Raw genomic sequence first — 27,388 nt, forward strand, 5'->3', positions numbered from 1 at the left:
GGTCAGGGCTGCCCAGACCCCTGCCCCGCCCGCGGTCGGCCAGGCCGGCCCTGCGCGAGCGCCGGCTCACACGGGTCCCACCTCCCGCGGCGCGGGCCCGCCCCGACCTCGGGCTCAGCCTCGCGCTCGGGCGCCCACCTGGGGAGGCGGCGGCCCGGACCTCGGGCGCCGGTAGCCAGGGCCCCGCGCGGGTGGCGCGGGCTCCGAGCCAGCGCCCCCCAGCGCCCCAGACCCCGAGTGGGGCCCGCCCGGCGCCCTCCCCGCCCCCACTGCGCCTCGCCCCGCCGCCCGCGGCCCCCACCCACCGGCCGCTCCTCCCCTCTCCCCACCCTCCTCCTCCGCCCCCTCCCCTCCCCCGCCGCCTCGCCTACCGCCCGGCCGAGCGTCTCAGCCGCCCCGGCCCGGAGCGCAGGCGGCGAGGCCACCGCACCTGCAGCGTGCTCGGGCTGCCGAGCCGGCACCTCGCCTCCCGCCGCCCGACCTCCTTCTCCCCACGCGCCGGGTCTCCCATGACGCCCGAGCTTCCCGGCCGGCGACAATGACCACTTCCCTGCAAGATGGGCAGAGCGCCGCGGGTCGGGCGGCTGCCCGGGACTCGCCGCTGGCCGCCCAGGTGTGCGGCGCTGCCCAGGGGAGGGGCGACGCCCGCGACCTGGTGCCGGCACCCTGGCTGCACGCGCGGGCGCTCCTGCCCCCTCCGGACGGGACCCGCGGCTGTGCTGCAGACAGGTAGGCAGCCCTCGGAGGGCGCGGGGGAGTGTCCTGGGTTGGCAGCCGGCGAAGGGGTGAGGAGGCGGTCCTAGGGGGCGAGCCATGTGCCCAGAGCGGGGCCAAGTTTGTGAAACTCTCTGAAGACAATTGCCTTTGAGCTGGCTCCTACCGGATCAGCAGGACATTGCGATCTCTCGGCGCCTTATAAATAGCATCACCGTTTCATTGAGAGCTTCGGATCTCTCTCGCCTCTGCCCGTCGGTGTGAACTAGGAGGCCGAGCCCCAGGCTGGCCAGCCCCCTTCCTTCTTGCTTCGTGGTCCTGCATTTAAAAAAAAAAAATCCTTTTCTTTCATATATTTAAAAAATCATAGAATAAATGAGTTCACCTCCCACATAGAGTCTTACAGCGACCCTGGAGAGGCAAAGCACGGATTGACATTTGAGCAGTCTCGCTGTTCAGCAGGAAAGAATAGAGGCTTTAAAAGGTTTCCCAGTCTCCATAGCATTCAGCACTAAGTGCCTGTAGAGTTCACAATTTCGCACATACTTCAGGAAAGAAAAAGGATGCAACAATACAAAAATCTGTAGTCCTTTATATTCATACATTTAAGTGGTGCTTTTTTTTTTTTTCTTCTTCAGATTTTCAAAGTGCTTCAACTTCACTGAAGTTAAAATTACTCCGCAGTGGACTAGAGTACATTAACACTAGCAAGTTCTATTCACTTAACCTTGTCAAAAACACTGCCTTGCAGTTTAGTATCTATAAGCACTTGAAAAATCAACAGACTGTGTGTGGGCAACATTGTGAATGAAATTTGAAGTGCAATGAACCACCGCTATAATTAATAAACCATAACTTCCAAAAGTGATTAGTAAAATAGCATAGGGATGAATTCAGTAAATGTTTATAGACTTTGTCAATTTAGTGGATGCAAAACAATGTCTAGCTCCTCAGGATGATTTTTGCATCAATCATTCTGTAGTCTGTATTTCAGCTTCGGGAAAATTATCAGAAGTGCTGGAAATGGGGTTTCCAGGCCTGGTGATTTTTTTTTAAAGGCCCCCAAAAAAGGAATACAAAAGAAGATTGATTTATATCAATTAACTAACTTATTTTGACCCATAGAAAGTACACCACAGACCTTTGCCATATACTTTATATAATACTAGTGTTGTCACAGAGTGGTGCATGCTGGCCTTAACTTTTTAATCCTGACAGCAATTATATTTTACATTCTGTTTTATGTAAATTACATTCTATGTTCTCTTGGTGTAGGAGAAAAAAGAAAGATCTTGATGTTCTGGAAATGCCATCTATTCCAAACCCTTTTCCTGAGCTATGCTGCTCTCCATTTACATCTGTGTTGTCAACAGGCCTGTTTCCCAAAGCAAATTCAAGGAAAAAACAGGTATGCATTTAAAAGTGTTCTAATTCAAAAATCTTAGGAATTCTACATCCATTTAGTCTTTAAGATACTCTTACACTATTAACAAAGTATCAGCATGGCCTATTTTAAATAACCCTATTGACTGATATAGTTCGTAGCCATTAGTTTACTTCAGGGTCTCAGTTTTCACATCTGTATAATGGGAACTTTAAAACTTACATGTCAGACTTTTGGGATGCGTTAAATGAAAGAATATATGTAAAGTACAGAGCTTGGGAGCTATTATTCTTCACATTGTAGGTGGGAGAGTTATATATGATAACAGCTGAACGATTTTAAGTCAGAAATTGGAAGGGCTGGCAGTGGTGTTGGGGTGAGAAGGGGATTGACTGGTTCTTTTAATACCTTCTTTAATCTTTCACCTTTTCAACCCAAGCCAATGTTATTTACTAAAGGAAAGTGATAATGGTGAACTGTGGTGAAAGGTAATAGGAGTTTTGGACTCCGCAGGTTTTCTTTCATTTCAGCGAATTCCTCAGTTTGGAGGCTACTGGCTGCAGAAGGCAGGTGACTTATAAGTGATGATTAGCTTATGAACTTAATTTTTGGGATTTTCTTTCTTTTCAAGTTTCTATTTTGGGACTGACTTGAGCAAATTAAACATCAAGGACCAAGCAACTATGGGGAGATCCAAAACAATTATACATTTTTTGAAAAAAAAATTAGTGTATCCTAGGATAATCCCATCTCTTTTGAATATGCTTTCTCCCAATTTTGAATCAACAAAACAAAGAGAAGCTTCACTATGTAAAATGTACCTTGTTCTTGCAAGGGTAGAAACAATAAATTTAAATAGTCAGATGCTTGCAACAAGGAGAGGGATAATGAACAGAGAGGAGAAGACAGTCAATTATTTTCCCTCATCTGTTGTTCTCTTTTGTTTTTTCAGCACTTTTACTACCTGTGGTGGGTTCAATAATGTGTGTTTATAGTTTTAGGAATGAAGGAAATGCCCCAGGAAATAGATGAATTCTTGATAACATACAGTAATAATAGAGACAGTAGAGAAGCATTCCATGGGATGTTGTATTTTGATGGATGTCTGGTATAATAAGGCTTATATACTTGTTTTTTTGGGGGGAGGGAGGGGGTTGCAGTTTAATTGGTACATGTGCTTTTTGGATAAGGATTGGAGAAAGTGGGAGTAAATATTCCCGGAGCAGAGGTATGTTCTGAATTAGAGTCTTTGATGGGGGAGGCAAGTCCTTCAGTATGTGGGACTGAGACTTTTGATGGGGAGATGATCAAGGAGGAGACTCTTTCAAGAGCTGTAAAGACAGAGCCCAAGGAAAAAACAGCCCTGCTGAAATGTCTGGGCCTTTTAAGAGCTTGGCTTTGGGGTTAAGATACAAGATGGGAATGTAGATGATAGATTTGTCTGTGCGTCATGGTGGTGGAAAAGATCGATTCTGGACTGTCCCTATGATCCAGAATGGGAAAAGGAAATATCTGATGATGGCGTAATAGGCATTTGGGGAATTTAATACATTGTTTCCCTATTTATGGAGGGCCTGCTATGTTCCTTGCACCATCCTAGGCACTGAGGCACTGAGCTGGGCAAAAATGCCATTCGAAGGGTGTTTATCAAGGTGTGACTTTGATTCGGGGTTGGGTTAAGACTTAGGAGTTGAACAGAGGAAGGAGAGAGGATGGGGTCTACTCCGACTTTAATTTTGTGAATGAGCACTGGGAGAATGCCTCATCTACCCGATGTGTCCAAGGGGCAGCGTTTGTTTTGAATAGGGAGAGAATGTTTTATGCTTAAGTTACTAGAGGGAGAAAAACGAGAAAGAGAGTGGGTGTGAGTGTCAGGGTCAAGTAAAGGTTGTGGCCTAAGTATGGGTAGTCATCAGCCTAGAGTAAGACGTCTGATCTTGGGGAATAACATTTCTTCAGATCAGGTTTAGCAAATCGGCAACATGGGAAAAGGGTGCTATGCTACCCTTGACTCTGACCAGTTTCCTGCTTTAGCCTTGTGTCCTGTTTCCACGGTGACCTTTTCAGAGAGCACTGCGCCCACACAGACAGCTGTGCTGTTGCAGGAGCAGAGTTCTGGCCTGACTCCTGGAGACCAGTCCCAAAGGGGTGTTTCCACCTGAGAAGTGCCTTTCCTGCTCCCTCTGTCTTCCTTGGCCCAAAGGTTGGGGGTCCCCATGAAGAGAAGGTTATCCCAGAGTTGGGGAAGAGGAAGGTTCCTTTTTGCATTCTTTTATGTTCCCTTTTCCCCACCTGGACTTTGCATTTAGAACTGATCCTTTATTTTTATTCCTTTGTATATGCTCAGTTCTTTGGAATGAGGGAGGTTTTGGGAACAGATGACTCTGTCAGTAATTCTCCCAAGCTCAGTGTCTTTGTGACACAGATTACCCTTTTACAAGATGATATTTCAGGCCCAATTATCTCTGACCTTTGGTTGAGATGAGGTAAATGACTATATGTGCTAGGTTTCTATTGACTATTATTTATGACTGAAACATTATAGGAGACGATGTCTCATTTCTTTATAGTCTCTCTTTCATTTGTTTTGTTTAACCATTCCAGTCATTTTAGCAATTCTTTTCTCCCCATAGAAAAAGTGAAGAATTGCACTTGTTACTTATAAATAAATGACCAGAAAGTTTGAAAGAATCCAGACTGGAAACGTTAAATTTCATGTGGCCTTTCAAAACCACAGTCAAAAATCATTTTACAGGCCATAAATATTTTTTTTTTTTTTACAATTTGAGATGTCTCCATAATGCATGAGTGGTAAAATGCATTGAAGCTGCAAATAGGATATGCTTTATCTCTTTTTGCAAATAAAATGTCTCAAAGTATACAATACTTATGTATGCTTGCAGTATTTTTATTTTAAAATAAGAACTAGATTGAGCTAAAATCTGGATTCTTTATTCCCTCTCCCCACTTTTTTTTAATAGTACTGGCCAGATATATTTTTAAAGCATATTTCTTTGTGTTTATCAATGAAGCAGATTTAAAGTGTATGCTCCATATACATGGTTCAGAAAAGTTACCTGCAATTTAAACTTTATATGAAAAGTGACTTAACTTATGAATTTAGGTGTCTTACTTTTTTTTTTCTATTTCTGATTGAAACTTACCAGGAAATCATGCTTTAGCACTTATTATTTGAAGAAGGGGAAAGAATAAGATATATTTGCCCCTTGCAAAAGAATTCGTTCTTTTCTCGAGTTTGTCTCCCCCCAGGTTATTTTTGTGCTTGGACTCAGTTTGTGTGGTAGCTCTGCTTAATTGCTTTCCAGGATTTATGTAGGATAACTAATTCAAAATAAAACTACTGAAGATTTTAAAGATAAAAAATCACCTGTGAAAAACAGTGTGTCATGGAATGTTCAAGCTGGAAGAGATCTTTGAGATGATCTAGGTGAAGCACTCTTCTTTTACAGATGAGTAAGTTGAGGCTAAGAAATGCTATGTGGCTGATGGTGTCACAGCTAGGACCTGAAAATCAGATTTCTTTTTTTTTTTTAATTTTTAAATTTTCTATTAAAATTATTTTTAAATTGAGATATATAAAGTGAGATATAACATTATATTAATTTCAGGTGTACAAGATAATGATTTGATATTTGTATATATTCTGAAACGATCACAATAAGTCTAGTTAACATCTATCCATACATAGTTACAAATTTTTTTTTCTGGTGATGAGAACTTTTAAGATCTACTCTTTTAGCAACTTTCAAATATACAATATAGTATTATTATACAATATAGTATACAATATATACAGTATACAATATACAATATATACAGTATATATAGTATACAATACTACAATATAGTATTATTAACTATAGTCTCCATGCATTACATCCCCATGACTTATTTATTTTTAACATCTTTACTGGAGTATAATTGCTTTACAATGTTGTGTTAGTTTCTGCTGTATAACAAAGTGAATCAGCTATATGTATACATATATCCCCATATCTCCTCCCTCTTGCGTCTCCCTCCTACCCTCCCTATCCCACCCCTCTAGGTGGTCACAAAGCACCGAGCTGATCTCCCTATGCTATGCGTCTGCTTCCAACTAGCTATCTGTTTTACATTTGTTAGTGTATATATGTCCATGCCACTCTCTCACTTTGTCCCAGCTTACCCTTCTCCCTCCTCATGTCCTCAAGTCCATTCTCTACATCTGCGTCTTTATTCCTGTCCTGCCCCTAGTTTCTTCAGAACCATTTTTTTTTTTTTAGATTCCATATATATGTGTTAGCATACGGCATTTGTTTTTTTCTTTCTGACTTACTTCACTCTGTATGACAGACTCTAGGTCCATCCACCTCACTACAAGTAACTCAGTTTCGTTTCTTTTTATGGCTGAGTAATATTCCATTGTATATATATGCCACATCTTCTTTATCCATTCATCTGTCGATGGACACTTAGGTTGCTTCCATGTCCTGGCTATTGTAAATAGAGCTTCAATGAACATTGTGGTACTTGACTCTTTTGAATTATGGTTTTCTTAGGGTATATGCCCAGTAGTGGGATTGCTGGGTTGTATGGTATTTCTATTATTAGCTTGTTAAGGAACCTCCATACTGTTCTCCATAGTGGCTGTATCAATTTACATTCCCACTAACAGTGCAACAGTGTTCCCTTTTCTCCACACCCTCTCCAGCATTTATTGTTTGTAGATTTTTCGATGATGGGCATTCTGACTAGTGTGAGGTGATACCTCATTGTAGTTTTTTTTTTTTTTTTTTTCCTGTACGCGGGCCTCTCACTGCTGTGGCCTCTCCCACTGCGGAGCACAGGGTCCGGACGCGCAGGCTTAGTGGCCATGGCTCACGGGCCCAGCTGCTCAGCGGCATGTGGGATCCTCCCGGACTGGGGCACGAACCCACATCCCCTGCATCGGCAGGCAGACTCTCAACCACTGAGCCACCAGGGAAGCCCCCTCATTGTAGTTTTGATTTGCATTTCTCTAACGTTTAGTGATGTTGAGCATCCTTTCATGTGTTTGTTGGCAATCTGTGTATCTTCTTTGGAGAAATGTCTGTTTAGGTCTTCTGCCCATTTTTGGATTGGGTTATTTGTTGTTTTGATTACAAGCTGCATGAGCTGCTTGTAAATTTTGGAGATTAATCCTTTGTCAGTTGCTTCATTTGCAAATATTTTCTCCCATTCTGAGGGTTGTCTTTTCATCTTGTTTATGGTTTCCTTTGCTGTGCAAAAGCTTTTAAGTTTCATTACGTCCCATTTGTTTATTTTTGTTTTATTTCCATTTCTCTAGGAGGTGGGTCAAAAAGGATCTTGCTGTGACTTATGTCTTATGCCTATGTTTTCCTCTCAGAGTTTGATAGTGTCTGGTCTTACATTTAGGTCTTTAATCCATTTTGAGTTTATTTTTGTGTATGGTGTTAGGGAGTGTTCTAATTTCATTCTTTTACATGTAGCTGTCCAGTTTTCCCAGCATCACTTATTGAAAAGGCTGTCTTTTCTCCATTGTGTAATCTTGCCTCCTTTATCAAAAATAAGGTGACCATATGTGTGTGGGTTTATCTCTGGGCTTTCTATCCTGTTCCATTGATCTATCTTTCTGTTTTTGGGCCAGTACCATACTGTCTTGATTACTGTAGCTTTGTAGTATAGTCTGAAGTCCAGCAGCCTGATTCCTGCAGCGCCATTTTTCTTTCTCAAGATTTCTTTGGCTATTCGGGGTCTTTTGTGTTTCCATACAAATTGTGAAATTTTTTGCTCTAGTTCTGTGAAAAATGCCATTGGTAGTTTGATAGGGATTGCATTGAATCTGTAGATTGCTTTGGGTAGTATAGTCATTTTCACAATGTTGATTCTTCCAATCCAAGAACATGGTGTATCTCTCCATCTGTTTGTATCATCTTTAATTTCTTTCATCAGTGTCTTCTAGTTTTCTGCATACAGGTCTTTTGTCTCCTTAGGTAGGTTTATTCCTAGGTATTTTATTCTTTTTGTTGCAGTGGTAAATGGGAGTGTTTCCTTAATTTCTCTTTCAGTGTTTTCATCATTAGTGTATAGGAATGCAAGAGATTTCTGTGCATTAATTTTGTATCCTGCTACTTTACCAAATTCATAGATTAGCTCTAGTAGTTTTCTGGTAGCATCTTTAGGATTCTCTATGTATAGTATCATGTCATCTGCAAACAGTGACAGCTTTACTTCTTTTTTCCAATTTGGATTCCTTTTATTTCTTTTTCTTCTTTGATTGCTGTGGCTAAAACTTCTAAAACTATGTTGAATAATAGTGGTGAGAGTGCACAGCCTTGTCATGTTCCTGATCTTAGAGGAAATGGTTTCAGTTTTTCACCATTGAGAATGATGTTGGCTGTGGGTTTGTCATATATGGCCTTTATTTTGTTGAGGTATGAAAATTGGATTTCTTGAGGCTTTGACGGCCCTTTCTTAGGAAGGTACAATTTCCACAGAAATTGAGAACCATAAGAGTAGCACAGTAATAAACCTATATCAATTGTTGTTAGTTACAACTCTGCCCATAATACAAAAGCAGAGGCAACAAATGCCATTTGATAATTTCCACCTAAGGACCTGGATTCTTGTTTTTTTTTTTCCTTCCTCAAATATAACTGTCTCTTTGTGTTTTTTCCCTCTAACTTTCTTCCTTCTTCTCCCTAAAATTGATATGAAAAATCTATCAAATAATTGATCTATCAAAAAGTAAGGTTTATTAGTTTTATTAATAACCAGATTTTGTGTTTAGTTTACAGTCCACAGTCACACTAAAGCCAGGAAGTGGGTCTGTCATCCACATTTTAAGATTATTTTTTTTAAGTACATAAACAGGAAGTGATTTGCCCATGCTTCCACAGTTTAGACAAAGGGAGATAAAAAAGAATGTCATTTCCGAATGTGTTTGCCCCTCACCACACTGGTTTTGGTTTATTCCGTATTGAGTTAAACCTTTTTGTATATCTCAGGAAAGTAAAAACTATCTTCCAAATAATTAAGAAATTATTTTCCACATGCTCTGCCTTTGATTTCATTTTCATCTCACATGTCAGGTACTATCAAAAAATAAGTTCATCTCTGTCCCCGAATTAAACGGCCTCTGATGTCATTCCTTCATGATGTCGGTAACGATCTTAATTTGTACCGTGCGAAACTTGTATGTGTGGTTCTTGTGTGGCTGCTGCATTATCCAAACTCAAATACTCATTTCTCCAATATACACAGAAGTAGAAAGCAATGAACTATGCCCTCATATTCTCATTTTCCAGATTCAGCATTTATCAAGATTTTATCTCATTTACTTCATCTATTCCTTTTTGAAATTTTTATTGTATTTGTTGAAGTACAATAAATAAATTACTTAAAAAAAAGTAAAACCTGGACATCCTGTCACTGAATCCCTACCTAGTTTTGTATGCATTGCTGAAAAGTACATTTTTTCATTTAACCAACATGCCATTATTCCCTAACAAAAATAAAAATTCCTTGGTATCATTTAAAATCATTCATAATCAAATTGTCTTAGTTGGAATGATACATGAAATCCTCAAATTACAAGCTGGTTATGTTTCAAAGTCTTTTTAAATTAGGTCTTTGGCAATTTAAATTTATGTAAACAGCATATCAATTGTATTTAGGTCCCCTTGGCCATTTTACAAAATCCTATATAACGTAAAGTGAAACGTAAATTTCATATATTTGCAGAAAATATAAGACACTTTCTCCACTGTCTCTCTTTTGTTTTCCCATAAAAACAGCACATAGTCTCTGCTTCTTTCTCTAAATCCATTTCATCCTCTGACATTTCTCTACAGTCTTGCTTGTCTTGATTGCATATCACTGCCTGTGGCCCCCAGTGGCCACCCCGATTGGAATAAATATCTCCTCCTATTACTGGTTTAGCATGTGGTAACTGACTGGAATCTGTCTTTGGAGAGAGCTGTTAGCCCCGTGTGTTCCGCTCTTATTCAGTCAGCTTTGGCCAAGGGGACACAGGGACCTGGACCGATGCTCACTCAGCAAGCGTTATGGAACAAATTCTGTGAGTAGGAAGTGCGAGTTCAGTAGGTATGATGTATGGAGCTGGGGAGGAAACAATGGACAACTAGTAGCCTAGGGAAAAAAAGCTGAAGCAAAAAACAGTTGACATATAAACAAATTCTTATAATATATGAATGATACATGGTAACCCACTGATTAATTTGGCTGACTTAGCCTCCACAGTTCACAGTATCCAACTCCTTTGCCTCAAAGCATTTAATTCACGTGAAGGGCATTTATTTGACAGTGGTTTCAGTTGATGCCACCCTACAGTGATGGTCATCTTCCTTGGTCCTTGTCCTGAGCCTGCATCTTATTGAGGTCCCTTAGCCTCTGATGACAGGAGCTATCAACTCAGGATCCTCCCTACTTCATGCTAGTTACCTTTGTCTGTAACAGAGACAGCTGTCTCTTCCTATTTTAAAACTTAAATCGCCTAGCAGATCTTCTGCTCATCAAGGTTTTACTTCCAGTTTGAAGGTTGCCTCTAATTTTTAGTTAATTTGCAGGATACACTTGCAGTCCAACCTTTATCTGCAACATAACTTTTATTTTCTACTTCTTTGAAAGCTCAGCTTCTGGTTGGTTTTTCCCTAGGGGCATATATTATGTTCTATCAGGAGAAGGAAAATTGGAGTCATTCATGGTTCAATATAAATGTGGATCTTAATATAAAAAAGCTTTATGCAGTTTTATGGTTGTTGCTTTGAATCATGTCAGCTTATATGGCACAGTAATAAACTCCATTGTATAAGTATACACTGATTTGAGAAAGGATAAGCAGACTTGGGAATTGTCCTTTTGGTACTCTAGGTAAGGGATGGCTCAATGGAGAACCTAGGAAATGGCCACAAGTCTTTGCCAATGAAAGGGAGCAGAGGGGAGGCTTCCAGAATCAGTTTAGAAGACAAATGGGTGAGCTGACATAGGGAGAGCATCTTTTACTTCTTGTCCTCCCCTTTGCTTCCACTCATTGAGTAGTTTTCAAAGCCACAGAGAAAATAAACACAAACGGGAGGATTAACATTCTTAACTAGTTTACAAACGCTTCTGTCTATTCCAGAAGATCCTTTTGAAGTTGGTTGTTGATTCACATGTATTTTTTTTTTTTTTGCGGTTCGCGGGCCTCTCACTGCTGTGGCCTCTCCCGTTGCGGAGCACAGGCTCCGGACGCGCAGGCTCAGCGGCCATGGCTCACGGGCCCAGCCGCTCCGCGGCATGTGGAATCTTCCCAGACCAGGGCACGAACCCGTGTCCCCTGCATCGGCAGGCGGACTTTCAACCACTGCGCCACCAGGGAAGCCCGATTCACATGTATTTTTCCATAGATGTAATGTTAGATGTGGTGGTTAGGTTGTTAGGGCAGGCAGTAAAAGTTTTTCTAACCTACGATAGCTCCCCCAGATGGTAGATTTACAGCATCCTGTGTGCCAGTTTTTTAATACAGTTTCTATGGAAAGATGTGGGGCCGTATGATGTAATTGAAAGATATTGGACTAGGGATCCACAAACTTAGTTTTTAATATGGTCCTGCCGCTGCTGAGTGATGTGATATGAGCCTATTAACCACACTTTCTGGACCTGAGAGTGCTACAATTTTATTCTATTCCTAAAGCAAGTGATTCTAATGGCTCTTGAAGTACTAATGATTCTGTAGTAGACGGGAGGCTTTTTTGGTCCCATTGACCCCAGCAGTTCCCTCTCAGTCTTTGTTCAGATCTTCTCATGTGGTTACCACACCTCCATTGATGAAGAGAACATTTGGGTGCCATGGGGCAAGGTGCCCAGGAGCCACCTTTATGGAGATGATGTGGGCAGGAAGGGGCTAGTTAAACTCGAAATTGTGCATCAAAGTCTAGGTCCAAATAATAGAGAGTCAGAAAAAGTATTGTATCTGGGAGGGGCCAGGTTGGGTGGTGAAACTGTATTTAAACTTAGAAATAAGGGTATGAGATTAGATATGAACATCGGAGGCTGGCATAGGTTCAGTATGCACCTGGTTGTGCTTGGCTTACAGGGTTTGAGGTAGTTATAGCTTCTAAGTCCTTCTCTAAAAAACTCTTGCTCAAGTCATCCATTTGATGGCTCAAGTCACCCACTTGATCACTCAAGCCAAAAACCAAGGAGTCCTCTTTCTGGCCTTCTGTCAAGTACTGCTACATCTTTCATCACAATATACTTGAATCCATAAACTTCTCTCCGTCTCCACTGCTACCATCCCAACTTGAGCTACTGTCTTCTGACATTTAGGCACCTTATAAATGGCCTCCTTGCTTCTATTGACACTTTAGCTTATTTTGGTCCATTTTCCATACACTTGCTAGAAATGCACTTTTAGAAATGTAGATCACATTATCTCACTCCCTAGTTGACAACTTTTTGATAGCTTAGGATAAAATTCAAAATTCTACCTTGGCCTACAGGATTCTATGTGGTTTGGCTTCTGTCTGTGTGTTAAACTGTACTTGCATTCTACTCTTGACTCGTTATACTCCAGCCACAGTAGAGGGACAGTCCTACCTGAATGTGAACTTGGCAAGCTTTTTTCTACCTCAGAGCCTTGAGCTTGGCTGTTTCCTCCATCTGGAACCTTTTTTCCTGGTTCTTTACAAAGCTGACTCTTCGACTCTTCTTTATTCTTTAGATATCAGCATAAGATCATCTCATCAAGGAGGCCTTTTTTGACTAAAGTAGCCCTCTACACAGTTTTTTTTTTTTTTTTTTCCATCCTATCACATTTCCTAGTATATTTCCTTGGTTGTACTTAACCATAATCTGAATTGTCTCGTTTATTTATTTGCTCTAATTACTGTTTTTCTTTCCAAATAAAATACTTTGGTTTTGTTGTTCTTGGGTTCTTTCCTTAAAAGAATTAATGAGTAAATGGATTAATGAAGATAAGTAGTTAAAACCAGTTTAACAAATTATACTTTGACATATTTATTCTAATCATGATTAATCATCTTCCTCCTCTTCATCAAATTTTAAAACATATTTCTAATTTTGTGAAAAGATTCTATTAACAAAACAAAGTTATATACTAGGCTCCTGGACCAGTGAGATTTTAGCAGTATATGTCTTTTGCTTCCGTTACAGGCATAGGAAATTTTGATCATGTGCAATGACATTAACGGATATATTTCTGATTTTAATCATTATTCTTATCTAATGGAATTGTAAGTGAAAAGTGCATGGTGAATTGTTATACTTCTAGCGTATAGTGTTAAAAATCCACACATTTAGAAAAAATTAAGTGGAATATCAATTGTGTTTATAATACCGGTCTCTTAGAGCAAGGAGTAGATGTTAGCAAATGTTTTAATTGTTACCTGTTAACGTCATTGGTAAATGATTTAGGCCAGTGCTCATGCTGTAGAAATGGGGAGACATATACACCACGGATATACATGAAGACTTTCCAAGAGATTTACAAACTCAAAGATTTAAGATAACCAGTTTTCAGATCCTCATCTTCCATTTGTACTTTGTCCTAAAACCCACCTGTGTTCACAGTAACCTTCTCACTTGGTGCGTTACCCCGGGGCATGTAAACCTCTAGGGCATCACACACAGGGAAGGCTTCCTTTAATGATTAATCAAAGTACCATGAATCAGAAGGGGTTCCTGTCTTTTTATGCCTTATATTTCTGTTAAGGGAAGACATAGTTAGAAATAAGGATTTTGGCTAGTGTTGAAACATTCTGAATTCAGATATATGATGATGTGATGGGAGTAATGACAATTTTCATTTTTCAATTTTCATTTACTGACTTCAGTTCTTCCCTCTACTGACTGTTGTCAAACATATGTAGCCTTTGAGGGAGAGTTTCCTAAGAACAAAGCAAGTAGCACACCAGTGGGAAACACTGAATGCTGAAAATGGCCTTTTGTGATGTATTTTCCACTATTCTCACCACTTGAGACACATCCATTCTCACTGAAAAAAAAGTGCGCCTACAAACATCTGATGTTATATATAGGTTAGTGCTGTGGGTGAGGGAAGTTCTCTGGGAAGCTGACTTGGAGCCTAGGTTTGCCTGCAGGAAGTTTACTGGGGCTCAGAGCCCTTGCAAACAATGCCAATGGGATGGACACAGGGACAAGTTGGGCTGCAGTGCAGCCACAAGAGCCATCAGCTGATCCCCTAGGAGCCCAAGCTGGGATGGCCTTACAGAATTGTTCAGAATTAGGGCACAGAGGCTGCGCTGCCCTGCAAGGACCTGATCTTGGGCATGGTGGCTCTCTTCAGCTGAGAGCAATGGCAGGCAGGGAGGACTTAGCTGGGTCTTAGTGACTGACACACTGAAAGCTGGGAGAATTAGTGCTTCACTCCTGAAGGGGGCAGGCTTGGACGGTGTGCTGCAGCATCTACAATAGTTAGTAGTTTGGATTATTTTAAATGTAACAGAAATCCTGTTTGAGATTACCAAATTTTTGAAGATAAATTGGATAAAACTCAAGGATATAATTTGTACATAATTTCTTTCAGATCTTGTGTCTTAATATTGTCCTGTTTTATCAAATCATATAATGAAATATGAATTCCAGTCAGTTCCCATCCTATTTTATCATAAAATATATTAATATTTTCTACTTTCTATTAATAAAATATACTAGCTGCTAGACTAATTTTTAAAAGTATATACCATTTGCTTTCATTAAAACCATAAGAAAATTTTATCATGATGAATACTACAATTAATGAAGCTGTTTCTAATTTTATACTTAATTGTTAAAAATTATATCCAAAAGCTGAAAATCAAGGTAGAAATGTACACTTACACAATTGCCAAAGGAACTCCATGGCTTTCCTAGCACTTTGTCATACTCCTCAGAACTCTTAATTCTGTATTATTTTAATTTTGAGAGCTTTCAGCTCTTTCTTTTAAAAGATATATTCCATAATGAATTTTTAGTGGTCTTCAAAATATTTTTTCTCAGAATGCTTATTGATAACTCTGTTTGTGTAAAGTTGGACTCTATTTGATAGAACATTAATCTGATTTGGCTGATTGATTTGAGAGTGAGGACTAACTTTTCCAATTATATGGTTGACATTTTTCTTAAACTGAATGAACTAAATTTACAGTCCTAAACTTTTTTTTTAATGTTTAACTTAGAAGGATCACAAAAATATTTTTATTGAAGTATAGTTGATTTACAATGTTGTGTTAGTTTCTGGTGTACAGCAAAGTGATTCAGTTTTATATATATGTATATATTTTTTCATATCCTTTTCCACTATGGCTTATTACAGGTTACTGAGTATATAGTAGTTTGTACCTGCTAATCCCAAACTCCTAATTTATCCCTCTCCTATTCCCTTTTCCCTTTGGTAACTATAAGTTTGTTTCTATGTCTGTGAGTCTGTTTCTGTTTTGTGGATAAGTTCATTTGTATCGTATTTTAGATTCCACATATAAGTGATATCATATGATATTTGTCTTTCTGTATCTGGCGTACTTCACTTAGTATGATAATCTCTAGGTCCGCCCATGTTGCTGCAAATGGCATTATTTCATTATTTTTATGGCTGAGTAATATTCCATTTCTGTATACATATCACATCTTCTTTATCCATTCATCTGTTGGTTGCTTCCATGTCTTGGGTACTGTAGATAGTATACATCCCTAAACTTGATGAAAATGCATTTAAAGCACATTATAAGACAAAAGCATTTTATTAAGAAAATTGGAAATAATGCAAAACCCTCATCAGTATGTTGGTTTAGCCAAAGTGTGTTAAAATTAACACTTTTCCCTCATATTTTTCTGAGTGTTTTACTTTGAACAAAGTATATTTAAGTGAAAGAGTACCATATTGTTAATGGTAAAGCCTTGTTGATAAATTATCCAGAAATTGAGAAAATGAATGAATACGATTGGGTAACAAATCTTTTCCAAGTCAGGTGGTTTACATTCATTGTTTTCAGTTACATTGTAAGAAACCTTAGTTGATTTACTGGATGATGGGTCATTAGAAACTATTTTTAGCTCAGATGGAGTTCAAAGATTGTCATTGCCTTCTGCTACCTCTGCACTCTTTTCTCCCTGACTCAGCTTAGTTTTTCTCTCTAGCACTTACTGTAATCTGGCCTATTACATGTTCACACATGTATCTGTTTATTCTTCCATTGCCTTTTCCCACGAGAACATGAGCCCTGTGAGGGCAGGGACTTTGTTTTATATACTACTCAATCTCCAGCAGATAGAGCAATGCCTGGCATTTAATAGGCCCTCAGTAAATTTTACTGAATGAAAGAATAAATGAATGAATTAATGCATGGGGAAGGAGCAGAGGAAGTAGTTATTATTAAGGGAAGGAATGAGGGAATATTTGAGAATGTACTGATAGTTTAATATAAATGATAAAGAGTTTGGAAGGAAACTTGGGAATGTGAATTTAGTTTAGTTACTGGGAGAAGTCTGACATTGCTAGATGTTAAAAGAGATCCTCATCAGGATAAACATTTGAGTATTGATTTACCACTATTAGCACATTCTGAATTTGGATAACCCCTGCTTAGAATAAATACTGTTCTTTGCCTCTTTGGTCTCCTTATAAGCGTTTTCAGTCTTACCAGCCCAGGAGTGCCAGTTAAAAAGCATGTATGCTTTATGGGACTAAGCCCAGTAAAAGCTTTTCAATCAACCCACATTCACAGTGGAAGATTACTTTCATTCTTGGGAAGGATGACACATGCGTGTGAAGCCAGTATTCAGATGAAAGGGGTACTTTCATATTATTTAACTGTGTATTGGCAAGGCTCGGGCCAGTATCTAGTTTCTCTTTAGAGACATTTTGCATTATATTACAGTACTCTTACTGTGCTGTGCCAGGGAAATTAAGATCAGCTGGAACACTCTGTAGGTCATTGGCTTAGACTCTTAGGGCACTGGGAACTTGATGTTTTGTTTTCATGACCTCATTTAGGCTGAACCTGTCTTTGTCTCAAAGGCATAAGGGCCCCTTTACCAAACCATGTCTGTACCTTGGGAAATGTATCGGAAAGGTTTAGAGAAAAGTGATTTGAAAGTATTGGGTCAACCTCCATGTAAAGAGTACTTGATAAATTAGGACTTTTTAGTCAAGAAAGATGAGGAGGTGGTATAATTAAAGTCCCCTCAACATGGATGTAGCCGTCCAATTCCATGAAATCTGAAAGATACTTTGAAGGTTAAAGAAGATAGTTTTAAGAAAAATGAAAGGAAGAAGTGTTTACAGGTCATGTTGCAGTTCACGGGCCTTATGCTCTGGCAGATGCTTTCTGCAGAGATTTCCAGAGGATGTCACTCTTGTGGAATGAAGCACCTCCTCCATGTTTCTCAAAGTGGGAGTATATGGCGTGTATATGCATATGGGGTGTGTGAGGATGGTGGGAGGGCCATATGGGAAGTTGCACAATAAACACGGAACACTTTTCTAGAACAATCATTTTAATTGAAAATAGGAGAAAACAGTTTTATATTAAAATAAGCATTCCTGTTTTTATGAATAGAATGCATAATTTACATGGATTTTTAAGGACAAATTATGTACCTTAGAGTTATTGCCTACCCTGAGATGGCAAGGGCTGTGTAATGACTTTCTTTTGCATTTTTGGTAGTTCTGATGGAAAAATTTGAGAAACACTAGTGTGGTTTTCAGGTCTGTGGGAAGTGGCTTTTTGTAATCCTCAGGAGGATAGGTTATCATCTCTCATTTCCGTCTCAGTTCTTCTTTCTTGCTAAAGCTTCTCTGATTTTATTGGTACCTATATCATTAATATCGAGGATATTGGGTTATTAAACAGTTGAAGAGTTTTTCCTACTCGGCTTTCCTGCAGCTTGGCTGGAAATTGCTCTCACTAAAATCTCTAAAGACCACCATATTCCTGAAGACCTACTTCAGTGCTTATTTTGATATCTCAGCAGTTTGGGGCATTTTTAACTACTCTTTCCTTCTTGAAACATTCCCTTGGCTTCTACTTCTTATAGGTCTCTGTTGGAGGATCTTAGTGTTGGTGTTCCTTAGGGTTTTATACTACAGCTTTTTGTTTTCATTTTATTTTCATTTTACTGCCAGAATGATCTCATCTACTCCCATGGCCTCAATTACAGTCTACATATAAGTCTAGACGAGGTTATCCTGGGCTGCTTGCAAAATATCTTCATTTGTACAGTCCATAGACATCGCACGCTCAGCATATTCCAAACCGAATTAATACTTTTCCTCTAAAACTTACTTCTTCTCCTGTGTTGCCCTTCATTGGGAACGGCATGCTCTCTAATTACACTAGAAAATCAGAAACCTTGGTTCTCTTTTGGCTGCTCTCTATTCCTCTGTCTCCTCATTCAATTGGTTACAAAGTCCTCTTGGAAAAACAACTGTTGAATGTATCCATTTTTTACAACCTCTCTGCCATTGTCAGAGTTCAGACTGAATCATCTCGTAATTACTTTGAGAGTCTCCTCACTGATTACTCTGTTTTTAGTCTTGTTCTACTCCTAGAAGTGTAACATGCTTAAAACAATTTTTTTTAAATTGAGGAGCTAACATTCATGTAACATAAAATTAATCATTTTAAAGCATACAATTCAGTGGCATTTAGTACTTTTACAGTTACTTTTACAGTGTTGTGCAACAGTTACCTTTATTTAATTCCATCACCCCAAATAGAAAGCCTGTATCCATTAGTCACTCCCTACCCCTGCCTTCCCCCAGCCCCTGGCAACCGTTAATTTGCTTCCTGTCTCTATGCATTTAGCTAATTCTAGATATTTCATAGAAATGGAATCATATAATACATAACCTTTTGTGTCTGGTTTCTTTCACTTAGCATGTTTTCGAAGTTCATCCATGTTGTAGCATGTAATAATATGCTTTCAACCGTGAAATAATTCCAAACATGTAGAGAATTTCATATTTTTTCTTTTGAAGAAACAGGAGGTTGCTCATACATGGTAGCGCCCCTCTTTGTTCCTTTGTTCTCAAGCTTGTTTTGTCTCTCCTTTCCCCCTGCTATGAGGGAACCACTGTTCTGAGGTTGGTGAGTATCCTTTCCTTCCATGTTTTTAAACTTTTGCAATATATAGCACCGTACTGTGTTTTAGTGATTTATGTAAAAATGTATATTGAATGTGTATCTCTGCAACTTGCTGTTTCATTCAACAATTTTGATTAATCCGTATCAGTAAATGTAGATCTAGTTTATTTTATTTCATTGTAAGTATATATTACAATTTATTTATCCTTTCCCCATGGAAGAAAATCGAGAATCTTCTTAATTTCTATCATTAAAAAACACACCAAAGTGTAAGGGCTTCTCTACTGTATGTATTTATAAGTGGGATTATTTGCCTTTAGAGCAGGTACACGACCAGTTTTACTAGATATTGCCAAATTGTTCTCCAAGTGGTTGTACCCACCAGCACTATATGTGTCTCCATTTCCACACTTTCTCATCAACAGCACTTTCAGATTTTAAAGTTTTTGCCAATGTGATGAGTGTAATGAAATTTAATTATGGCATTAATTTGCTTTAGCTTGACTACTCGTAAGGTTGAGCATCTTTTCGCTTGCTTCTGGCCATTCATATTTCTTCTTTGTGAATTATCTATATTTTTCTATTGTGTTTGTCTTTCTTATGAATTTGTAAGAGTCCTTTACATAGTATGGATACTAATCTTTTTGTAATTAGAAACATTACAGTAATCTTTTCTCAGTAATTGTGGCTTGTCTTACTTTGTTTATACTGTCTTGTGAAATAAAATATTTTTGTCTTAATTTAGTTAAATCTAGTTTTGTACTTGTGTCCATCTTACTTAATAAATTTTTTCCTCCTTCTGTGTCATGAACATATTTTCATCTAGTCATTTTAACATTTTACTTCTCATACTTGAGTCTTTAACCCAGCATGACTTGTTTTTATGAATGATAGGATTCTAATTTTTTTCCAGATGGGTATCTACTCATACAAATACCATTTACTAACCACCTCTTACTTCCCAAAGCATTTTAGCATTTCTTTGATCGTGTATCAAGTTCTCTTTTTTATAGTGAAGTGATGGTTTTAAAGGGCAAATCAGATAATTTCATTCTTCTCTTAAACCATTCCTCAGATCTCCATCATTCTTCGCATACTGATTTTAATAGGGCTCTTGGGGTACTACATAGCTGGACCACCTTTCTAATCCTGTCACCAGCCCTTTCCTCCTTATACTCTGTGCTTTAGCCACAGTGAACTCCTTTTAGTTTTCTAGTATATCATTCTTTTGCTTATCTGACCCAGTGAGGATCAGGTCTTTATGAAAGATGTTCGATCTTCCTGCATCTCTTTTCTCCTTAATCTTTAAAAAGCTAACTTCCAATACCTCTCTTCGAACACTTAGCTGAGTGAGTCTTCTCTTCCTCTCCCAGATCTGTGGTAGGTGCCCTGCTACTAGGTCAGTTATGTTGCATCATCCGTCTGTTGACATAAGGGTGTTCCACTATCCAGGAAGCTCTCTGGGGACAGCAGGAACCAAGTTTGCCTTAGACATCAATGCATTTCCAGACCCTAGCATTGTGCCTGGCACATTGTAGGCCCTCTGTAAATACTTACTGAATTGAACAGATGGTGCAGATAACATTTTTTACCTAAAGTAGCATTTGTCTTTGAAATATCTGATAGATGATCTATATAGTCTCCTTAAATATTTTCAGTGATGAACTTAATTTTCTTGTGACCAGTAGAACCCTAATAAAAATGCTTTCTTATGAACTGCATGTAAACCAAGATTGTGTATAATTTTTAGAAAATAATTTAATTACAATGTTTTGTAGGATTTTACCTTTCCCTATTTAAATTTGAATTTTGATCTATTCTTCCAGGATATTATTGAGTTGCATTCTTTCTTTACAGTAATTGGCCCTCTCAGTTTTGCTTCATATGCATATAGGTATAGATGACATTAGTGTCTTCATTCAAGAGTGAAAAACAGGGCTTCCCTGGTGGCGCAGTGGTTGAGAGTCTGCCTGCCGATGCAGGGGGCACGGGTTCGTGCCCCGGTCCGGGAAGATCCCACATGCCGCGGAGCAGCTGGGCCCGTGAGCCATGGCTGCTGAGCCTGCGCGTCCGGAGCCTGTGCTCTGCAACGGGAGAGGCCCAGTGAGAGGCCTGCGTACCGCAAAAAAAAAAAAAAAAAAAAAGAGTGAAAAACAAAGCTTGCTACTCTAGCCTGCTTCAAAGGTGATGCTAATGGAGTAGCCAACACTTTTTTTCTCAACATGTTGCTAATCCATTCAACCAATATTTATTGTGTCTGCTTTGTACTAGTCATTGTGTTTGGTATATGTATAATTGTGTCATCATTCTGGTCTTATTCCTGTTTGGTCTATCAGGAAGGAGTGTCATGAGATATTCCTCAATTATTCTTTAGAAATTAAGATATTTTAGTCCTGGATAGTTCTTTGACCTATCAGTCTAGAGGCTTATTTAAAGATAATAACTTAGCAGTTATTACTGTTATCAGTAATATTTATTCAGTCCTTACAATGCACCAGGTGTTGTGCTAAGAAGATAAGTTTTATAACATCTACTTTTCCCAATACCTCAGTGAAGTAGATGCTGTCATCATATCCATCGTATAGGAAAGGATGTTTAAAAAAGATTGTATTGTTTGATCACAATTTTACACAGACGGGAAGCGACAGGGGCAGGATCTGAACTCAGACTCCCCTGTATTAGTGATATTTGCAGACTCCTGATGACCCTTCCTTTCTTCCTCCCTTCCTCCATTCTTTTTTTTTTTCCCCTTAAAATTTTTTTTAAAAACAAAAAGGAATGTTTTAAATAGACCAACCCCCTACTATGAATAGTTTTGCAAGGTAGAATTCTAGAGGTGGGCATTGCTGAGACATCTCTCATACATGGTGTAACCAGTGTGCCCGATGGAACAGAGCCAGTTTTAGATTTACCCAGAGGTTCCTTTCACTCAACATTAGCTTGAACTTGATTAGTTTATCTCTAGATATATGAAATTTAGTAATTGTACAGAGTTTAAATATTAAAATGCTTTTTGCTTCTTTGAGAAGAATGACTTTTCAAAACTATTAAGATTGACTCCTAGATTGTGGAGGTCCAAGCAGTTTAGAGCAGCGTGACTTCTCTTCTGCTGGTTCCTAAGGGTACATAGAGCCTCCTGCTTCTGTGTTAGTGACAATACAGTTTCCAAGGTACTTTCAAATATGTTATCATTTTTATCCTTTTAACATCTGAATGTTGTCAGTAGGAGAGTTAGTGTTATCTCTGTTTTACAGATGGAAAGAAGCAGGGTCAAAGATCAAGGGTTAAATCCTATAATATTGCATAGCAAGGACTTGAACCCATATTTTCAGATTTCAATGCCAGCCCCGAGTGCCTAACACAAAATTGATAGGTGGCATTCTACTTAAAAACTACATATAAAATTCCTCCTTTGTGCTTTCAATATCACCAGTGTTTATGTAGTGGGACATAGATTGTGACAGTCATAAAGAGTTGTCCTTTAAATTTCACGTGAAACCCAACCTTACTATATTCTGATCTCCTTCTACCTCCAGTGCTTTCAATTTTTACGGTATTGGTATATTGCTTTCAGTAAATATAAAAAAAATCCTTTTTATTATGGTTTCAGGAAGTGTTAGAAGTCCTTATTATTTTTTAAAGTAGGGTTTTGGATGATTTTTTGGAAACTACCAGGGAAATTGGATCATTCTCAAATCAGGATGTATTCTGACTGAGAGAGCTTAGCTGTGCTCTGGGGTGTTAAATTAATTTTTCATTGACAATCTTTGCCTGGGATTTAACTGAGGTTTAAGTTAGTAAAAATCCTGCCCTGTGACCTAGAGAACAATTGGATGAAGTAGATGAAGTGGAGAACAGTGTATTTTCTCACTCTTTTGGTTGCATTGGACAGAACCCAGGTCATCTGCAGAGATAGTAGAGATCTGGTACGGACCTGTCCTGCCACTACATCGTCACCTTTAGCAAGTCAAATACCCATTATTAGACTAAATGTAGGGCTGTAAATATCAGTGCAGAGAATACTGGTCTTTAAAGCATGGGATCAAAAATGATGTAAGTGTTCAGAGATCGAATTAAATTCCATTAAAAAGAGAAGTTAGGGCTTCCCTGGTGGCGCAGTGGTTGAGAGTCCGCCTGCCGATGCAGGGGACGCGGGTTCGTGCCCCGGTGCGGGAAGATCCCACATGCTGCGGAGCCTGGGCCCGTGAGCCATGGCCGCTGAGACTGCGCGCCCGGAGCCTGTGCTCCGCAACAGGAAAGGCCACAGCAGTGAGAGGCCCACGTACCGCAAAAAAAAAAAAAGAGAAGTTAGTATCCTTCATTTATTAATATGATTACCCTCCAATCCCAGAAAAGTTGTTTTATATGTGTAATGCATTAGGGTGGCTATTCTCAAAGCTCATCAGGCATGTCACATACCTAGAGTGTTTGATATAAGTGAAGATTCCTGGGTCATATCCCTGGGGAGTCTATTTCCATAGGTCTGGAGTGGGGCAGAGGTATTAGAACTTCTTTTTTTTTTTTTTGTGGTACGCGGGCCTCTGACTGTTGTGGCATCTCCCGTTGCGGAGCACAGGCTCCGGACACGCAGGCGCAGCGGCCATGGCTCAAGGGCCCAGCCACTCCGCGGCATGTGGGATCTTCCCGGACCGGGGCACGAACCCGTGTCCCCTGCATCGGCAGGTGGACTCTCAACCACTGCACCACCAGGGAAGCCCAATTAGAAATTTTAAGAAACACCTATTAGGAGATTCTTATGATTCTGATGCAGGTTGTCTGTAGACCACTTTTGAGGAAACCTTGGGATCATCTGATTGAATCAAGTGTTGAAAGAATGGCGTTTTCCTTACAGAGGAAGAATTAGGCAATCCGCCATTGGTATGGAAGTGTTACTCCATGTGTACATCCACATGCTTTAGATGCATTTGTGGTTCTGTAATATAATTTCTAGAGGATGACACTTGTCTAAATATTTTTACTTCCTCTCCAAGCTGATTTGAAATCACATTACCTTTAAAAGTAAGGTGTATTTGTGGTTTAATAAAGAACTTCTATGGCCATGGGAATTGGCACAGCTCTGTGACTGGTGAAGAGGTTGCTGAAATAGATCACACAGGAGGGTGCTGTTGAGATATGGTTTTGTCTGTAATTAGTTCCGAAAACAGACAGCAGAGGGGGCATGCTTTAAATGACCCAGAGAACCTGTGACCGGATTATTTTAATATGAATTATTCTAGATTGCATCATTAATTCATTTCATTTCGACCATTAGAAAAGTATCATTTTTGAAACAAATGGTCTATTTAAAGAAAGACCATGTGATCAGACATTTTTATCAGTTACTTATTTGAGGAAATATATTTTATATGTATATTTAAGTAATTCTGGTTTCTTTTCACTTATGTTGTGAACAATGGTTCTTGCTAGCATCTCTTACAGCTAGGGTTTTTTTTTTTTTTTAGTTGTAAGAATTAAGAGTCTGATAAGTGGCTAGTTGATTATAAAATTAGAATTGACAGATACCTCCTACAGATTATTTGTTGAATAAAGTTTTGTAGGGTTTGCCTAGGAATTGAAGATACATATCCTTCAGACTATATTATATCATTAAAAAATTGGAAGTGAATCCCATATCCTAAAACCTTTTTCTTTCCTTCCAGACTTAGTGCATATATAGACTCTTTGTTCATAACTTGGTGTTTTTTATTTAATGTGGCATTTTCCAATACATGCTTTTATCAGTTATTAATTAATGTTCTATTATTAACAATAGAATAAATCAACTTGAGTTAGGTTACTAAGCAGAAAAGGAATGCTTCCTTTGCCATTCTTTTTGTCATATTGTGACCTTTTTGAAGCCAGGGACTGTTTGTTCCTTTTCATCTTTTTAGTTTCTACTGTGAAACATTGGACAGAGTAATGAGTGTCACTGTTGGTGTTAATTCCTAGATACAGGCTATGCTGGATTAAAAATGCCTATCGATTCTTTGCTACAGCCCCCATTGAGAGGTGGTATCTGTATCTTGTCCTCTAGAATCTTTGAGGCATCTGATTATTTGGCCAGTGTAATACAGTGGAAGTGATACTGTGACAGTTTTGGGTCCAAGGCTTTGAGAGTCTGGTAGCTTCCATTTACTGTTTCTTGGAATACTCTCTTTGGGAGCCCCCAGCATTCTTATCTGAGACCAGTCTGACTATATTGAGATCACCATGTTGGAGAGGCTCCAACATGCTTCTCTGATTGATAGTCTCAGCTAAGCCCAGCTTTTCAGGCATCCCTGCCAAGGTGCTAGACACGAGAGTGAAGCAATCTTGAATCCTCCAGACCCACCCATCCTCCAGCTGATTACCTGTGACCTCTATTGACATCATATAGAACTGAAGAATTGCTTAGCCAAGTCCTGTCCTGATCCACAAAATCATGAGATATGATAAAAGCATTCTTGTTTTAAGTCACTGTGTCTTGGGACAGCTTGTTATGCAGCAAGAGGATGACCAGAACACAAGCAAAGTTCCTGAGAGAGGAATAGATGGTGGTAAGTGGAAGGAACTTTGGAGAACATCTTATCTAACCATTCCCTTTTGTAGGAAAAACTGCATTCCAGAGACATGAAGTGACACGTTCCTTTCAAGTCATGCAGACAGTCATGGTCACCGTCAAACTCTAATCTGACTTTGTTTCATTTGCTGCTGGAAGACCCTAGATCATTAATTTTGCACTTTACAACTGGTAAGCGAAGACACATGGATATAGCCTAGAGACACCTAAAAAAATAGTAACATGAGAGAAAGAACTTTTGCAACCTTTAAAAGGATCCCAAAACAGTCTCGGTTCCAGGAATACCCAGGCCAGCCATTTTGTATGACTTAACTACTATTAAAAAAAGTTACATTCCAGTGTAAATGGATGTCTCGCTTACTATTCAAAGATAGTAAGTAGGGCTTCCCTGGTGGCGCAGTGGTTGAGAGTCCGCCTGCCGATGCAGGGGACACGGATTCGTGCCCCGGTCCGGGAAGATCCCACATGCCGCGGAGCAACTAAGCCCGTGAGCCATGGCCGCTGGGCCTGCGCGTCCATGGCCGCTGGGCCTGCGCGTCCATGGCCGCTGGACCTGCGCGTCCGGAGCTTGTGCTCCGCAACGGGAGAGGCCGCAGCAGTGAGAGGCCCGCATACCGCAAAAAAAAAAAAAAAGATAGTAAGTAATGTTAGAAAAATAAGCATGCACACAAATAATGGCTGCTGATTTCCTATATAAGCAATCTCAACATTTATGCAATTTGTATTCCAGAAACTCCTTGGTAAATTTGGAAACTTTGAATGCATTTTTCCATGGAAACAATGATAATCAAATTTCAATTTAACATATAATATGCCTAATGTATAGTACTTTAAATAATCACCGTATTTATTAATTTTCTATGGGAAGATGCTTTTCAAATTCCAGCTTGGTATCTGTGAACCCATAAGTCCAACCTCCCCTTTATTTGACTTTGACAGAGGAACTGGGCTCCACTCTTCCCATTAGCAGTGGGAGTGAGCACCTTACCTTGCTCTTAGCATCAGCGGGTGGCAGATGTCTTCTTATGCTTAAGGAGGAAGAGTTCTGGGGGCTCTATGCAGGTGGGGAGTGTGCTCTACTTGGTGATAAGGAGAAGAACGGGAGCAACAGCGTAGCTCAGGACTTCTTGCTGTTTAAATTTCTTAGTTCAGATCAGCTCCTAGTGCTTTTCCTCCCCTCTTTCTTCTAAGAATCCTAGAGACTGATTTACTTGCTTTCTATTCCATCATTCCCGATAGCTTCCAGTGCTGGAGAGGGTGTGGAGAAAAGGGAACCCTCCTATGCTATTGGTCGGAATGTAAATTGGTACAGCTACTATCGAGAACAGTATGGAAGTTCCTTAAAAAACTAAAAAGGATATGATCCAGCTATCCCACTCTGGGTCATGTATCTGGAGAAAACCATAATTTGAAGGATGCATGCACCCCAATGTTCATTGTAACACTGCTTACAATAGCCAGGACATGGAAGCAACCTAAATGTCCGTCAACAGAGGAATGGATACAGAAGATGTGGTACATACTACACACAATAGAATATTACTCAGCCATAAAAAGAAACAAAATAATGCCATTTGCAAGTAACATGGATGGACCTAGAGATTGTCATACAGAGTGAAGTAAGTC

The 27,388-nt window shown here is 39.4% G+C and overlaps 1 protein-coding gene across 8 annotated transcripts in view; it reads left to right on the plus strand.

Annotated features, from left to right (window-relative positions):
- Positions 1 to 370: 370 nt before the first annotated feature.
- GRB14 (growth factor receptor bound protein 14) overlaps positions 371 to 27,388 on the plus strand; it is a 125,923-nt gene continuing 98,905 nt past the window's right edge. For all 8 annotated transcript variants that reach the window (XM_060152756.1, XM_060152757.1, XM_060152759.1 and 5 more), the window contains exons 1-2: positions 371 to 729; positions 1,990 to 2,122. In XM_060152756.1, the coding sequence (XP_060008739.1) occupies positions 539 to 729; positions 1,990 to 2,122 (324 nt within the window). In that variant the 5' untranslated portion in view covers positions 371 to 538. The remainder of the gene's footprint in view (positions 730 to 1,989; positions 2,123 to 27,388) is intronic.

The sequence above is a fragment of the Lagenorhynchus albirostris genome, chromosome 6 (genome assembly GCF_949774975.1).
Source record: "Lagenorhynchus albirostris chromosome 6, mLagAlb1.1, whole genome shotgun sequence".
Lineage (NCBI taxonomy): Eukaryota > Metazoa > Chordata > Mammalia > Artiodactyla > Delphinidae > Lagenorhynchus > Lagenorhynchus albirostris.